Genomic DNA, 16,105 nt, shown 5'->3' with positions numbered 1-16,105 from the left:
TTTAATGTTGCTGACATATTACCTTCAGGAGCAAGTGCAGAAGGACAAACTTCTTTGAGGAGATCGCCTAGTGTATGCAACTGTCCATCTGCAGCCACAGGACGAAAAAGCTTCTGAATGAAAGGTCGTTCAGTTGTTGTCTATTTGAAAAATGAAAAAAAGAATTCCAACAATTACGTCTTTGTTGCTATGAATTAAAATTAAGAGATCAGAAATTTAAAGCTGCCATCAGATGACTTCTGATACAATGTAATCAGAAGCATATAATATCACAGATGTGGTAATATTATAAAAAATGCTTAACATAAAATCAAGTAAATCTAATCATGAGGAAGCAATCAGACAAATCCAAAATGTGTGACATTCTAAAGATAAGTGGCCAAAAAAGGAAAGAAAAGGAGAGAAAAGAAAACATAAGACAACTGGTTTCAGTTCTTCAAATAATTCAAAGGCAGAACAAAACAATACAAAAAGTTTTAAAAAGACTGGTGAGATATAAAAACTAAATACAAAAATAAATCTTGATTGAATACTGGGTTGGAAGGAAAAATCAGCTATAAAAGATTTTTGGAATAACTGAGGAAATGCAGAATGAGCATTAGATAGTATTACTGAATTAATGTCAAATTCTTAATGGTTGTAAGGATAATGGTTATAAGGACAACATCCTTTAAGAAGTTCATGCTTACATATTTGGGGATGAGGAGCCATGCTGTCTGTCTGAAACATACCTTCAAATGGTTGGGAGAGAGTGCACGTGAGCGGCACATGAGTGCAAATGTGGGAAAATGTTAACTGGTGAATCTAGGTGAATGGTATACAGTTTTAGTTGTTTTATTATTTTTTTCTCTACATTTGAAAATTTTTAAGAAACAGATTCATAAATAAAGAACAAACTGATGGTTGCTTGAGGGGAGTAAATGGAGGAATGGGAAAGTGGATGAAGGGGAGTGGGAGATACAGGCTTCCAGTGATGGAATGAAGTTATAAGATACAAGGTGCAGCACGGGGAACAGAGTCAACGGTACTGTAATAGTGTTATGTGGGAACAAATGGTAACTACATTTGTGGTGAAAATCGCATAATGTATAGAGTTGTGAAATCATTATGTTGTATACTTGAAATTAATGTTAACGGTGTATATCAACTCTACTTCAACTTAAAAAATTAAAAAGAAAAATAAAAAAAATTCAAAATACCAGATATAGTATTTCCTCTGACAACTGTGATTAGCACTATGTCATAACTTACTGCTAATAATCTCAATGTATTGCCCACTTTTAAAATTCAGTTTCATTTATAGGAGCATAACAATGATGAGGAACGCCTCATGACACACAGTGCAGAGGCCCTGGAATCAGCCAGTGTATGAACAGCACTACCACTTATGTACTTTATGATTCTGCATCAAGTTTGTTGTAGAAAAGAGTGATGAACTATGTATGCCAAGCACACAGAAAGAGACACAGAGAAAGAAGATGAATGAATTAATGTTAAAGATAATAAACACCCTGCCCCCAAATGCTATTTCATTTTAAGATGTTAAGTTTTCATATTTTAAGTTTCCAGGGATTATAAAAACCATAAAAACATATAAGAAGAGAGCAGTGCTTTATATAAGTATCCATATCTATAAGTAATTATACTCATATACTCATATTTACATATAGTATTTTAAAAATTTTTTACATTTTTAAAATAAATATTCATATAGTGTTTATGAGAAAATGATTCAAATTCCTAAACATTGAAGACAAGTTTGCTTGTTTTTTTTTTTTAATCACAGAGGTAAAGCTCAATTATAATATGTCACTATTATAGATCTGGTATAAAAAATAATCTGGTTTTAAGTATGGACATAAAATAAAATGTAAGAAAAAGAGACATGATACAAGCTTGTGAGCTACCTTTCCCAGTTTTTTTTTTTTTAAGTAAGCTCCACACCCACAATGGAGCCTAAGGCTGGGCTCAAACTCACTCCCCTGAGATCAAGATCTGAGCAGAGATCAAGAGTTGGAGGACACTTAACCGACTGAGCCACCCAGGCACCCTTACCCTTCCCAGCTTTACACTATGTATTCAGTGGAAACATAAATAAATGTTAAGAACTGTATTCCAATAATAGTTAAGTATCTGTGGTAAGTATGTAAAAAAGCCTTGATACTTGATAAACTCTTGGCAATTAATATGCACTGAATATAAAGCAATTCATTTCACTAACTGAACTCATTATGGGTTTTTAAAAACAGTATGACTGATATCCTTCAATTTGGGAAGTTCATACATTTCACTCAAGATGAAACTGAGAACAATGTGATGAACAATCGAAGATTAACTATGTGAAGATAATAAGGGTTTGGGGAGTTCAGAGAAGAAATAAGTGAACAGAGGAGTGCAGTAGTAATTTAAAATAGCCACCACCCACTTAGGGCTTTCTATCTTGCAGGCAATGAAGAGGCTTTTAAGACTTTTTAGCAAAGGAAGTGACGTGATGAAAGAGGCTTTTTCTGAAGGCTAATGGAAAGCAGCACAGTGTACGATGACTTGGTTAAGAGGTAACATCAGGAAGACGGGTGAGAGGCTGTCTGAATGATGCAAGCATATGTGATGACAACTGGGGCTAAGTCAGAGAAAAAGGAGGGTCAGGACTATAACCCCAATTTAAAAAAAACAAAAAAGTTAAAATGTATCATCCATAGTCAGAGCTGAAAACACTAGGATTTTCAGCAAAGTCAAAAAAACTTTTTAAGATTCATTCCCCTCCCCTACTTAGTGGAAAAAATCGTGAGGTGAATACTTATAATACAACATATTATAACAACCTGAAAACAATAGGCTAAAAAGGCGCTAAGTGGGCTTAGCAAGATATTAAAAAACAGAAAGCGTCTTCCTCTCTTATTGCTAGAAAAATGGCCTACAATCTCCCTGCAGTTCTCTTTTTTCTATTCTCCCAAGTATAGATACTTATAAATGCAAATCTGAGCAGTGATAATAAAGGTGTAACTTCAACAACCTTTATAATGATGTTATTTGCTTGGGTGGAGGAGAAAAGGCTTGTACTATTACACAATCTAAGTCCATTCTGTAGCACAGTAAGCAAGAAAACTCTCATTAAAGTGCTATTTCTCATGTAACAAAAACCTTACTTTAAAAGAACAATTAGGGACACCTGGGTGGCTCAGTCAGTTAAGCTGCTGCCTTCGGTTCAGGTCATGATCTCAGGGTCCTGGGATTGAGTCCTGCATGGGGCTCCTTGCTCGGCATCGAGCCTGCTTCTCCCTCTGCCTGCTTTGCCTGCTGCTCCCCCTGCTTGTGCGTGCGCTCTGTCTCTCTCTGGGACAAATAAATACATAAAATCTTAAAAAAATAAACATCTATTCAATATTTATCTGACTTCCTTTATATTCTTAGTCCTTAAAATTTAGTAACCTAGAAAAGAACAGTTAAATGTCTGAGTAAGTTACACCAAAGATTATGAAAACGACTCAGTTTCGAGAGTTACTGCCCTTAAAACAAAAACCCTCCACAGAGAGATCATACATTCAAGTACTGTACAGAGGTTCGGGAGGGCAATGGGAAGGGAGGGTAGTTTCATGCAAATCTCTTGGCAGATCTCATTAAACCTGAGCTGAAGTTCAGCAGAGAAGACTAAATTATGCTAGAAGTATTTAAAAGCTATCTTCCTCCTGAAATAGCAAGAATTTTAAAGATAGAAAAAACTCCACCAACATGAATTCTGCCAACTTTTATTTAATATACATGAAACTGGACAGTGCTAACAATACCTATGTAATCTGAATCTTAGCCTGACAGACTAGAAAGCTGCACCCACAGTAATATAATTCAATACTCACTTAATCTAGCCATTTATTTGTAAATATGCAAACTATTTTCAGTGGCTTCCAAGAAGCCGTACTGCTCTCTCGTAAGAAATAACAGGACTTCGACACGTCATCTTTGAAACTGCCTTATTACCTTAACGTGCATGTTACTCTTTTAAATACACCAAACAGAATATAAAGTTGGGGTGCTACTGGCTGGCTGCTCCTCCTCCCTCCTCTGCTCATGTACCCTTACCAATGAAACAATAATTTTTCCTGTATGGAAACATTTTATGGTTGATTTGCCCTGGAGATATACTGAGCAGAGGCAAAGGAATCATATTTATAAAAATGATAAACTAAATTTGTAAAAGTTTAATGAATCTTACATATTTTCTTAAAGTGACAATTCAAGAGTTACAGTCAAATTCTTAGCGATAATGTGTGTTACAACTATAGTGTGAACTGTAGGCTAATCAGATTATTAATCTTGTATCTAAGAAATAAGACAGGGAAAAGGCATATTTCCAACACAGCCAAACAGGTTAACCGAACAGGTTAACATTAAAGCTGATAAAACAAGAAATGCTGGTAGGCTTTAAAATAAGACAATGTATGAACTTTAAGAGTACAGGCACAATGGATACATTATTAAGACCAAGTTTGATTCTTATGACTTACATAAAGTACATACTGCAACAAAAATGCAAAGCAGTTGTTGAAGAACACAGGCTTTGGTGCCAGAAAGCACAAGTTTTTAAGCCCAGGTTCTGTCATTTATTACAGACCCACTGGTGCAGTTACCTGATTTTCTTGAGCCCGTTTCCTCAACTGTAAAACAGGAATATTTTTATATATGTACACATATATGCACAGGCATAAATGGAGAGAATATCTACACTGTAGAGTTTTTGAATAAAATACAAGCACAGCACAATCATGGTACATATGATCACCTAAACAGACATCCTAAAATATGATCAACGGTTTTAGTTTCATCCCTATTTAGCAGACTTAAGTTTATTCATATCTTATTTTCTCTTAAGTTCACTTGTCTGGATGCTAAATCAGGAAATTCAGTTTAAAGGAATACTGATACACCAGACCTCATGAAATTAATTAAAAACCAAACAAAACCAAACAAAACCTTTTCGTTCTATAAAAGATCCTATGAAGAAGATGAAAAGACAAGCCATAGACTGGGAGAGAATATCTGTACCCACATTTCCCAAAAAGTTCTTAAAAAAAAGCAAAGAAATCAATTAAAAAATGGGCAAAAGACAGATATTTCACCAAAAAGGATATATAGATGGCCCAAAAAGCACATGAAAAGATGTTTGACACATCATTAGCCATTAAGGAAATATAAATTGCAATACCCCCATGCATTACTACACACCTACAAGAATGTCTAAAATAGAATGCTGGTGGGCATGTGGAGAAACAAGATCACTCATACATTGCTGGTGAAGATGTAAAATTATAAAGGCCCCTCTGGAAAAGAATATGGTAGTTTCTTATAAAACTAAACATGTATTTTATAAACATGTTTATAACACTAAACCATATGACTCAGCAATTGTACACTTGAGTATTCCCAGAGAAATGCAAACTTAGATGCTCTCAAAAAGCTCATAAATAAATGTTCATAGCAACTTTACTCGTAACAGCCCTAAACTGGAAAAAATCCCAATGTCCTTCAGCAGGTGAATGGTTAAATTATCTATGGTATATCTATACTATGGAATTCTATTCAGCAGTACCACTACTACTATACTACTACTACTACTACTACTACACAACCCTATTAATAATATGGAATAACTTGTATGGAACTCAAGGGAGTTATGCTGCATGGAAAGAACCAATGTTAGGCATACATACTGCATGATTCCATTTGTGTAACATCAGTAAAATGGTAAAACTTTAGAAATGAGAACAAATTATAGGTTGTCAGAGGTTAGAGAGAGGAAGAAGTGAGGTAGGTGGCTACGGCTATAAAAGGGGTAGTCTAGGGTACTTGAGTGGCTCAGTCAGTTAAGCAGCTACCTTCAGCTCAGGTCATGATCCAGGGTCCTGGGATCGAACCTCACACTGGGCTCCCTGCTAAGTGGGGAGCTTGCTTCTGCCCCTTCCCCCCTGCTCGTGCAAGTGAGTGTGTGTGCACACGTGTGTGCACGTACTCTCTCTCTCTCATAAATAAATAAAATCTTAAAAAAAAGCATGGGGTAGCCCAAGGAATGTTTTTGTTGGAACAAAATGAATGAAATATGAATAAGGTTTGTGTATTGTATCAATGTCAACTTCCTGGTTATGATATTATACTATATAAAAGATACATATATATATATATATATATATACACACATACATATATATATAAGATGTCAAGAATGAAAGAAACTGGATGAACAGTATAAAGAGCTTTCTGTATTATTTCTTAAAACTGCATGTGAAGATTATACATTTTAAACTGATGTAAAGCACTTAGAACAATGCCCAGCACACAGTATAAGTGCTCAGTAAGTGCTGTTAATGCTCTCATTAAATATGACTTGACACTCAACAGAAATTTACTGAATACAGAAATGTATTTTGTATTGAGTCGTAATATAAAAATGCAGAATTATGTAAGAAGATATACTCATCTCACAGTTATCCTGTCACTACATAGCATTACCAATAATTTTACTCTTTTGGTCATATAGTATTTAACATATAATAGGAATTAGAAATGTTGGTTTTGTCAAAAATGTCAAAAATGTTGGTTTTGTCAACTTACAGCTAGAAGGGGACATATCTGGCTCATTGACCATAGAGCCAATGACCATAAAGAGGAGGAAGAATCTCATCAGATAGTAAAAAGAGATTCTATTCACTGAAACAAAGTGAGATTAAAAGTTATGAAGGAGAAAAACAAAAATTCAGCAAGGATACAACCTAAAAAGATGCTCAGTAGCTGCATGATGATTCTGGGTTGTGAACCTTAAAAATGGCCATTATTAAAAGGAAGGTGGGGGAATATGAGGTTGGGGGTCTCCCTCTGAAACAGCAGGGAGAACCTGATGACAACAACGGACCCAGCTGTTATGAAAGGCTGGACAGAATCAAGGACACCTGTTTGGCTCAGCCGGTTAAGCCTCCGACTCCTGACTATGGCTCAGGTCATGATCTCGGGTACTGAGACTGAGCCCTTTCCTGGGCTCCTTGCTCCACGGAGCATCTGCTTGAGATTCTCTTTCCCTTTCCCTCTGACCCTTCCTCCATGTGCACGCGTGCTCTCTCTCTCTCTCTCTCTCTCAAATAAATAAGTAAATCTTAAAAAAGAAAAAAAAAGTGCTTGGATAGAATCATTCTAGAAGCAGTATCCAGGTTCAGGATCTGCAACCACTGACCTGAATCACTGTAAACTGAGTGAGTCTTAGATGGATATTCTTAAATAAGTGTTTTATTTATAATTTATATATCTTGCATCTCCTGAGGTGTAACAAGTTTATCATCAGCTATACTTTGTGTGTATGCTTTGTAAGTTCTCTGAAACAGGATGATTAATGATTCACTACATGTATTAAGCATAATTATTTGATTTATAAAAGTTCCGTAAGTATAACAGAGGGTTTCATTTGTTAGATTTGTAGATATTTTTTAAAAATCAGCTATATACAAAAAATTAGCAATGTCCATGTATTGATTAATAATGTAATTTGATTTGTTCCATTAACTATGCAAGTAGTTCTAAGTCTTTTAGAAGAACTGAATCTGAAGGGCAAATTAGACAAACAGTAAGAAGTAAAAAAGATTGCTCTCATTTGTATATAAAACTTACTATATTTATAAGAGCATAAATTAAACAGAAAGACATTATAAAAACTAGACTTCACAATTTATAACTCTAATATAATGAAAATAACTGTGTATGTCATCCACGCACAAAAGCTACCTCCAATATCAAAAATCTCACCAACAAAATCAGTGTACTTTCATTTGACACACAAGTTTAAAATACGAACTAAATTTAATAATTTGAAAGCTTTATATGATAAGTAGTGAAATTTTCATTGTTACCAAGATGGTAACAATGATGAAGACCAATATAACTTTTCTTACAGATCCTGTAAAAATGACAACAAAAAACCAAATCCACAATATAATACTTCACAGAATCAGAGTCACTGATACTCCACTAACAGCAGTGACAGGCATTACAAAGGTAAAAAGATAAATAAATTTCAATGAAGAACACTGTATTTCCTGCCTACGTTTTTTTTTTTATTCTATTTTTAAAAATTGTGTTACATTAGTCACCATACAGTACATCATTAGTTTTTGGTGTAGTGTTCCATGATTCACTGTTTGCGTGTAACACCCAGTGCTTCATGCAATCCGTGCCCTCCTTAATACCCATCACCACGCTCAGCCATCCCCTTATCCCCCTCCCCTCTAAAACTCTCAGTTTGTTCCCTGGAGTCCATAGTTTCTTATGGTTCATCACCCACTCCGTTTTCTCTCCCATTTTTCCCTTCCTTCTACAGAATGGGAGAAGATATCTACAAATGACACTACAGAAAAAGGGCTGATATCCAAGATCTATAAGAACTTCTCAAACTCAACTCCCCAAAAGCAGATAATCAAGTCAGAAAATGGGCAAAAGACATGAGCGGACACTTGTCCAAAGATGACATCCAAATGGCTAACAGACACATGAAAAAGTGTTCATCATCATTAGCTATCAGGGAGATTCAAATCAAAACCACATCGAGATATCGTCTTACGCCAGTTAGAATGGCAAAAATCTGAGGCAAGAAACAACAAATGTTGGAGAGGGTGTAGAGAAAGGGAATCCCTCTCACACTGTTGGTGGGAATGCAAATTGGTACAGCAACTTTGGAAAACAGTTTGGAGGTTCCTCAAAAAATTAAAAATAGAGCTATGCTATGATTCCAGCAATTGCACTACTGGGTATTTACCACAAAGTTACAGATGTAGTGAAGAGGCCATACGCACCCCAACGTTCATAGCAGTTATGCCCATAATAACCAAACTGTGGAAAGAGCCAAAATGCCCTTCAACAGAAGAATGGATAAAGAAGATGTGGTCCATATATACAATGGAATATTATTCAGCCATTAGAAAGGATGAATACCCAACTTTTGCATAAAAATGGATGGGAATGAAGGAGATTATGCTAAGTGAAATAAGTCAAACAGAGAAGGTCAATTATCATATGGTTTCACTTATTCCTATGTTTAAAAAATTGTGAATGCTTATAACAAAAGCATGTATACAGTGACAACAAAAGCTATTAACACATAGTTTGAACAAAATTATCCCAATAGCAGTACCCATATACAGGACCTCTGACTAAGGACCAAAGGGCAAGGGGTAAATTACCTCAGAAATCTTTACTCAGTGAATATTTACTGAGTACTTACTAGGGTACTGCTGTTGGTAGAAACAAAATAATTAAGTACACAGAAGTTAACTGTAATACAGTGTTAAGTGATAACAGAAATATGTACAAAGTGCTATGAGAGAAAATTTAAAAGCCTGAACACAGAATTTAACCACAGTTTTCAGGCAGCTAGAGCAAAAACAAAAATAAAAATGAAAAAGCTACTAACTGGTTACAAAATTTCATCTCCTAAGAGTGGAAGATATATATATATATATATATATATATATATACACCAGTAGGTACAAAGAAATATATGCTAAATGTGGTAGGATATTAGGTATGAAAACAGTAGGGAGTTTCAAAAGAGCAAGAAAACAAAGAAGGGAATATAGAAGGTTCTGATGCTTTCAATTTGAAACACATAATATTTTTTTAAATAGAGATAAAGCCATTTCAGGCAGACTGCACTATCAATCCTTTCTCTCACATGTCCCCTCCTCACTAAAGGGTTCAGAGAGCAGCTGCCTTATGATGATACCTGTGAAAAATGAATGAATGGGGGGGGGGGACAAAAGTGGGCTAAGAGCTTAGCATCTAGAGCTTGGAATGCCAAAGGTAGTGAAGTAAGTCAAGCCTTGGTGGAGTCCCAACTCACAACATGACTGACTGCATACCTTGGCAAATCACAACAATCTTTAGGAGTCTGTTTCTGAATTTGAAAAATGGCAATAATATTTATCTTTGAAGGATTGCTGTGATAATTAAATAAGATGAGATACATAAAACACCTACTGCAACAGGTGCTTAACAAGAATTGATTTTCATTCCTCCCTTTTAAACCACACTGGTTAACTGTGGAACCAAAGAATCAGTAACAGAGAAAATGAAAAATAACTGGTATTCAAGCATCAGTTCCCTTTGTAGTCTTGTTAATTAGAATAAACATGTGGCAGAGAGAAAAAGAAAACAGGGGTTTACACAGGATATGCTGCCAGATATTACCAACAATGACACATGATATGTGCTTCAAACTGTCACATGCATATTTGGCCTAAGATATATTCATGCATGTCAAATTTTGTATCACAAGCTTTATAAAAGAAGCCTCATATTAAAATTAGCTTAAGAATATACACAATTATATACCTCATTAAGTACAAACAGACCATTTTCAAATGAATGCTTTTAGACCTTTACAGTAAACAGTCCTTTGGTGGTAGGAAGGCAGGAAGGGGGCAAGGAGAGGAGTTGGTGAGGGGGTGGGGGGTAGTCTGTGCCACTTAATCAGACTACTACATTTATCCTCTATGTAGGGAGGTAGACTTGAAAATAAGCACTTTCTGTAGCCGTGATACCAGAGTCTGAAGTCCACTTTTAATATTCCCAACAACAGTAAAAAATAATAATTAGCATTTGAAAAGCTGTCATTATTATAGTCAGGGACACTTAATCCTCAAAGCAGTAGTATTTTAATCGAGACTATGATTAAATGAAAGCACTCATAAGAATTATATCCACACAACTGGTTTGAAGTTTGTGTTTTCTGTTATTTAAATTGTTATATTTATTATAATTCTGTCTAGACCATGCCAAATATATTTTGTTCCATAAATGGTTAAGGTAAATTTTCCTCAAATACAAGGAATAGTTTGTGTCTTCCTCATATCCATTCGCTGAATAAAATGTGTTATAGGGAAGCACTATTCCCTCCTACTCAAAACTGAGATCAACGGATGCCTGGGTGGCTCAGTGGGTTGGGGCCTCTGCCTTCAGCTCAGGTCATGATCGCAGGGTCCTGGGATCGAGCCCCACGTCAGACTTTCTGCTCAGCAGGGAGCCTACTTCCCTTCCCCTCTCTGCCTGCCTCTCTGCCTACTTGTGATCTCTGTCAAATAAATAAATAAATAAATACATCTTAAAACAAACAAACAAACAAACAAAACAAACAACAGAGATCAATTTAAGGCTACATGAGTCGATTTATAAAACAAGTTATAGCTTTTAAATTTTTCATATGAAATTATCAGTACAGTGGCCAAATGAGAAACTTCTCATGAAAGTGTTAGGATTGATTTTTTTTTTTAAAGATTTTATTTATTTATTTGACAAAGAGAGATCACAAGTAGATGGAGAGGCAGGCAGAAAGAGCGATAGAGGGAAGCAGGCTCCCTGCTGAGCAGAGAGCCCCATGTGGGACTCGATCCCAGGACCCTGAGATCATGACCTGAGCTGAAGGCAGTGGCTTAACCCACTGAGCCACCCAGGTGCCCCTTGGATTCATGTTTTTAGTAATAACTATCTTACTTCTTTTAAGGTTTCTTCCAAAAGATTTAAAAACCATACCAAGGGAATCATAGTTTAAATTTCAAGATTTAAAGAACTTTAAAGTATCTTTGCTAATTTTATCCAAAGCCACACTAAAAAGTTGCATAAAAGAGTGATACAATTAATAAACTGTTTTCTACTGAAGGATACAAGGGCACTTTTGTATATAGATTATTTCTATCTTTACGGTATGCTTATGTAAAATAATTAGGCAGCACTTTTAATTTGTGTAAATAAAGAAATCAAAGTAGCAAGAAAAAAACATCTGAGTAAAAGAGGTTGTACTGACCACAGAACTGAAATTCTGTTTTCCTGATCTCATCCACAGGAAAAGTGCTTCTAACCCTGGGCCAGGAGCTACTGAAGCTCAAAGATCCTAAGACCTCTTGGCATGGTCTGTGGGTTTTACAGTGACTGCTAAATAAAGTTTATAGTATGTGAACATGGATAATTATGTTATTTTAATAATTTATATATATATATTTTTAATTTATTTATTTGTCAGAGAGAGAGCGAGAGCGAGAGCAAGCACAGGCAGACAGAGTGGCAGGCAGAGACAGAGAGAGAAGCAGGCTCCCTGTTGAGCAAGGAGCCTGATGTGGGGCTCGATCCCAGGACCCTGCGATCATGACCCGAGCCGAAGGCAGCCGCTTAACCAGCTGAGCCACCCAGGCGTCCCTATTTTAATAATTTTTAAAATTATTTAAAATTAAAATTATTAAAAATAATTTTAAAAATTCATCTCGCTGAAGTATCATCAAAAGTAAATTTCACAGGAGCACCTGATTGGCTCAATAGAGCATAAGACTCTTGATCTTGGGGTTGTAAATTCGAGCCCCATGTTGGGTACAGAGTTTCTTTAAAAAGAAAAAAAAGCAGATTTCATAAATTCTGGTGATTTTTTTAGAAATAGCAAAGGAAAACAAGTGACAAATATTTCACAGATCTCCCTGACGACGTAATCAGGTAATTAAAAAATTCAAAAAGCATAGTACTTGATTACTCTGAAGAATAAGTTAAAAAAAAGCAATGTAGTAAAGCTATAAAACTCAGAAGAAAACACAAGAGGAAATTTTTATGGCTTTGAATTATGCAACAGTTTCTTAGCTATGACAATCCAACAGCACAAATGACCAACGGAAAAGTAAGCTAGACTTCATCAAAATGAAAAATCTCTGTACTTCAAAGATACCATGAAGAAAATAAGAAAACCACAATATGGAAGAAAATATTTGCAAATCATGTATCTGATAAAGGATTCATAAGAGAAACTCTTCCAATCAACAGCAAAAAGACAACCAAATTTAAAAATGAGCAAAGAATTTAAAGATATTTCTCCTAAGATGACATCCAAATAACCAGTAAGCACATGAAAAGATGTTTAACATCATTAGTAATTATGGAAGTGCAAATCAAAACCAAAAATATATACCCCTGCATACCTGTTAAGGCAGTTATACTTAAAATGGTAAAAAATAACTGGTGTTAGCAAGGATGTGGACACACAAAAATGGGAACCACTGAACACTGTTGATGAGAATCTGAAATGGTTCAGATTCTTCGGAAAACAGTCCGGCAGTTCCTCAAAAGATTACACACAGAATTACCACATAACCCAGCAATTCTACTCCCAAGTATCTACCCAAAAGAAATGAAAATATACGTCCACACAAAAACCTGTTATTCATAACAGAAAGGTAGAAACAATCCAAATGCCCATCAACTGGTGAATGGATTAACAAAATATAATTTTTTCATGTAATGGAATATTAGTTGGCCATAAAAAGGAATGTACTAAAGCATTCAACAACACTGATGAGCCATGGAAATACAATGCAAGTAAAAGAAGCCAGACAGAAAAAGCCATATATTATAAGATCCCATTTATACAAAATGTTCAGAATAGGCAAACAGATACAAAAAGTAGTTTCGTGGTTGCCATGGGCTGGAGGAAAGGGAGAATGAGGAGTGACACTAATGTGGTATACGGTTTCTTTCGGGATGATAAAAATGTTCTGGAATTATAGAGTAGTGTAATGGCTGCACCAACTTTCTGAATATTCTAAAAAATAAAAGGGAAAAAAAACAATGAACTTTTAAAGGGGGAAGTTCATGATATCAAATTTATACCTCAGTAAAGCTATTATGAGAAAGAAAGTAATGTAAAAAGACCTCTCAAATGGACTGTGAGAGGAATCCTTCTGTGGTGATAGTCCAGTTCATAGTTTGGTTTATAAGTGTTCATCATACCATTTATTTCATGATTAAAAAAAAAAGATAATTTTATTTCCTCTCAAAATTAAAAAAAAAAAATTAAAGGACAAGAGCCCCTAAACAGTAAGGATCAGAGAAATATTCCCACCCTCATTAATTTAAAAAAAAATTAGTTTTTAAAGTTGTACAGTGTAATAGCAATTTTAAAGTTGTCCATGAAAATTTAAATAACTTTGCCTTAAATGTTCACCAAAACTCATTTAAAGTTCATGCTCTGATACTTAAGGCCAAAAGGTTCTGAAATTTTAAAATGCTAACTAAAATGGGTTAATTTACTAAAATAGACCCAGAATTTAATAATAAGGGGGTTTATATAATAGAAATAGTCTATCTTAACCAGTGTCTGAATCATAAAAAAATGTCCTTATTGATAAACTGCTACCCAGATTGTAGACTCATATGTCTACTATTTCTGAGCTTTTTCAGAAACGTCTCAAGAGAGCAAAGGATCTTCCTTCGTCCTTCCTTTCTAGCTTGAACCTCTGATTGCCATCCACACTGCTATGACCTGAATGGGGACAAGGGACTCTGCAGGAAGAGGGAACTCTTCCTCTTGCAAATTCTTGATTTAGAATCTAGAATGGTGGGGCACCTGGTTGGCTCAGTCAGTTGAATGTGGGACTCTTGGTTTTGGCTTGGGTCATGATCTCAGAAACATGAAGACAGGGCTCTGTGCTCAGTGGGGAGTCAGCTTGGGATTCCTTCCCTCTTCCTCCCCCATTCCCTGCATACAAGGCCCCACCTGCCAAAAAAATGTAAAATTTTGGGAATACAATATGTACAGATTCTACGGAATCCGAAGCAGGCTGATGTATTCCAAGAGTATTTTATTTCAAGATAGTAATAATCCAATGCCACCAATTCAGCAAATCAAATTACAGGTTTCTTTATCATAATCGAAATTTGAAAATAGCACAAACATGTATTTAGTACATTGAAGCTGTGATTTTTAAGCAGGGTTCTAAAAGGATCATATACATAAAAAATGAATTCTTATGTAATTTAGGTGAGTTTATCTGAGAAATGGAAAGGTGACAGTGGCGAGGGAAGGGAAGAGGCATCCTGCTTCAAATAATTCACTAGCAAAAGAGGGTATACACTGAGTTAATAGCTTCAAGCACTGTACTTACTTTAAAGATCTCTTAGGAATCAGGTCTTAAAAAATGATAAACTTGGTTGGCCTCATGAAGAGGTATTAGCCAAACTACAAAATGAGTGGCAGCACGCTATTCCAACTTAAAAACAGAGTGCTTTATTTAAGGTTTTTTTTTTTTTTTACTCTAACAAAAGCAGCATCATTATTTCCCAGAATTATAATTATAATTAAAGGAAACCTTCCTTATTATACAGAATATGGATTTCAATAATATTTAATATGGGCACTGTTTAAACTCTCCAAAGTAATAAAACTATTCATTTGTATATGATATGATTTAGTAAGTCATGGAAGTCAAAAAATTTTTAAATGTTACAATGATAATGTGTTAGGGGGAAAAGCAAATTTCTTAGTTCTATTCTATTAAGGATTCCTCAAGCAATGTAAAAACTGAGTTCAAGTTACACTTTGATGTGTACATCCTTTTGAAAGCTACTCTACCCTGTTTTATATGAAGCATCTGTAGCTACAATGAACACCTAGTGAAGAGTACAGATGCTGCATTACATAAGCAGACGTCAGAACTGGCCCAAGCTGACTCTAAGTTACTTTAAACATATACACAGAGTCAGAAATTAGCTATGGCTTACTTCTGAGAAGTAAAAGATAATTACCCTCATCATGATGAAAAGGATTTTCAATGTAAGCTAATAGAGGTATTTTTCTTATAGCAAAGCTCTGCTTTTAAAAATAAACTTCAAAACTTTAATTAAAATAGGAAATGCTTTCCTACATAGTGAAAACACTTCCCAATTTAGTGAGGCAGAGAAAAGGAAGGACTCTGTAAAGGAAGGAATGTAGGACAAAAAGATGGAGGAAAAGAAAAGAGAAAGGAAAAGGATAGAAGGAACTTATTGAAATATATTACTTCTCTCAAATTTTAAACTAGCAGGAGAAATGCTTTCCTTTTATACACATGAAGTGCCCCTCTTATACACGCTTTGAAAAATCTAGACAAATAAAATGTTAAAAAGTCTTATTACACTAGATTTCTGAGTCTTTAGTTTTAAAAGCATGCTATTTCTTAATATGGTAATTGTGTACACTGCAAATGGAATTTCCATTAACAATGATTTCTTTTTTAAAGTTTATTTATTTATTTATTTGACAGAGAGAGAGAGAAAGAGAGAGAGA

At 35.1% G+C, this 16,105-nt stretch overlaps 1 protein-coding gene across 8 annotated transcripts in view; it reads right to left on the bottom strand.

The window, feature by feature from the left end:
- Positions 1-16,105, bottom strand: part of ATG5 (autophagy related 5) — a 126,254-nt gene that overhangs the window by 18,682 nt on the left and 91,467 nt on the right. For all 8 annotated transcript variants that reach the window (XM_013056649.2, XM_013056652.2, XM_045080254.1 and 5 more), the window contains one exon: positions 23-140. In XM_013056649.2, the coding sequence (XP_012912103.1) occupies positions 23-140 (118 nt within the window). The remainder of the gene's footprint in view (positions 1-22; positions 141-16,105) is intronic.

The sequence above is a fragment of the Mustela putorius genome, unplaced genomic scaffold (assembly GCF_011764305.1).
Source record: "Mustela putorius furo isolate JIRA1106 unplaced genomic scaffold, ASM1176430v1.1 tig00000450_pilon_pilon_pilon, whole genome shotgun sequence".
In the NCBI taxonomy this organism is placed as follows: domain Eukaryota; kingdom Metazoa; phylum Chordata; class Mammalia; order Carnivora; family Mustelidae; genus Mustela; species Mustela putorius.
This window is presented reverse-complemented; position numbering and strand designations above follow the sequence as displayed.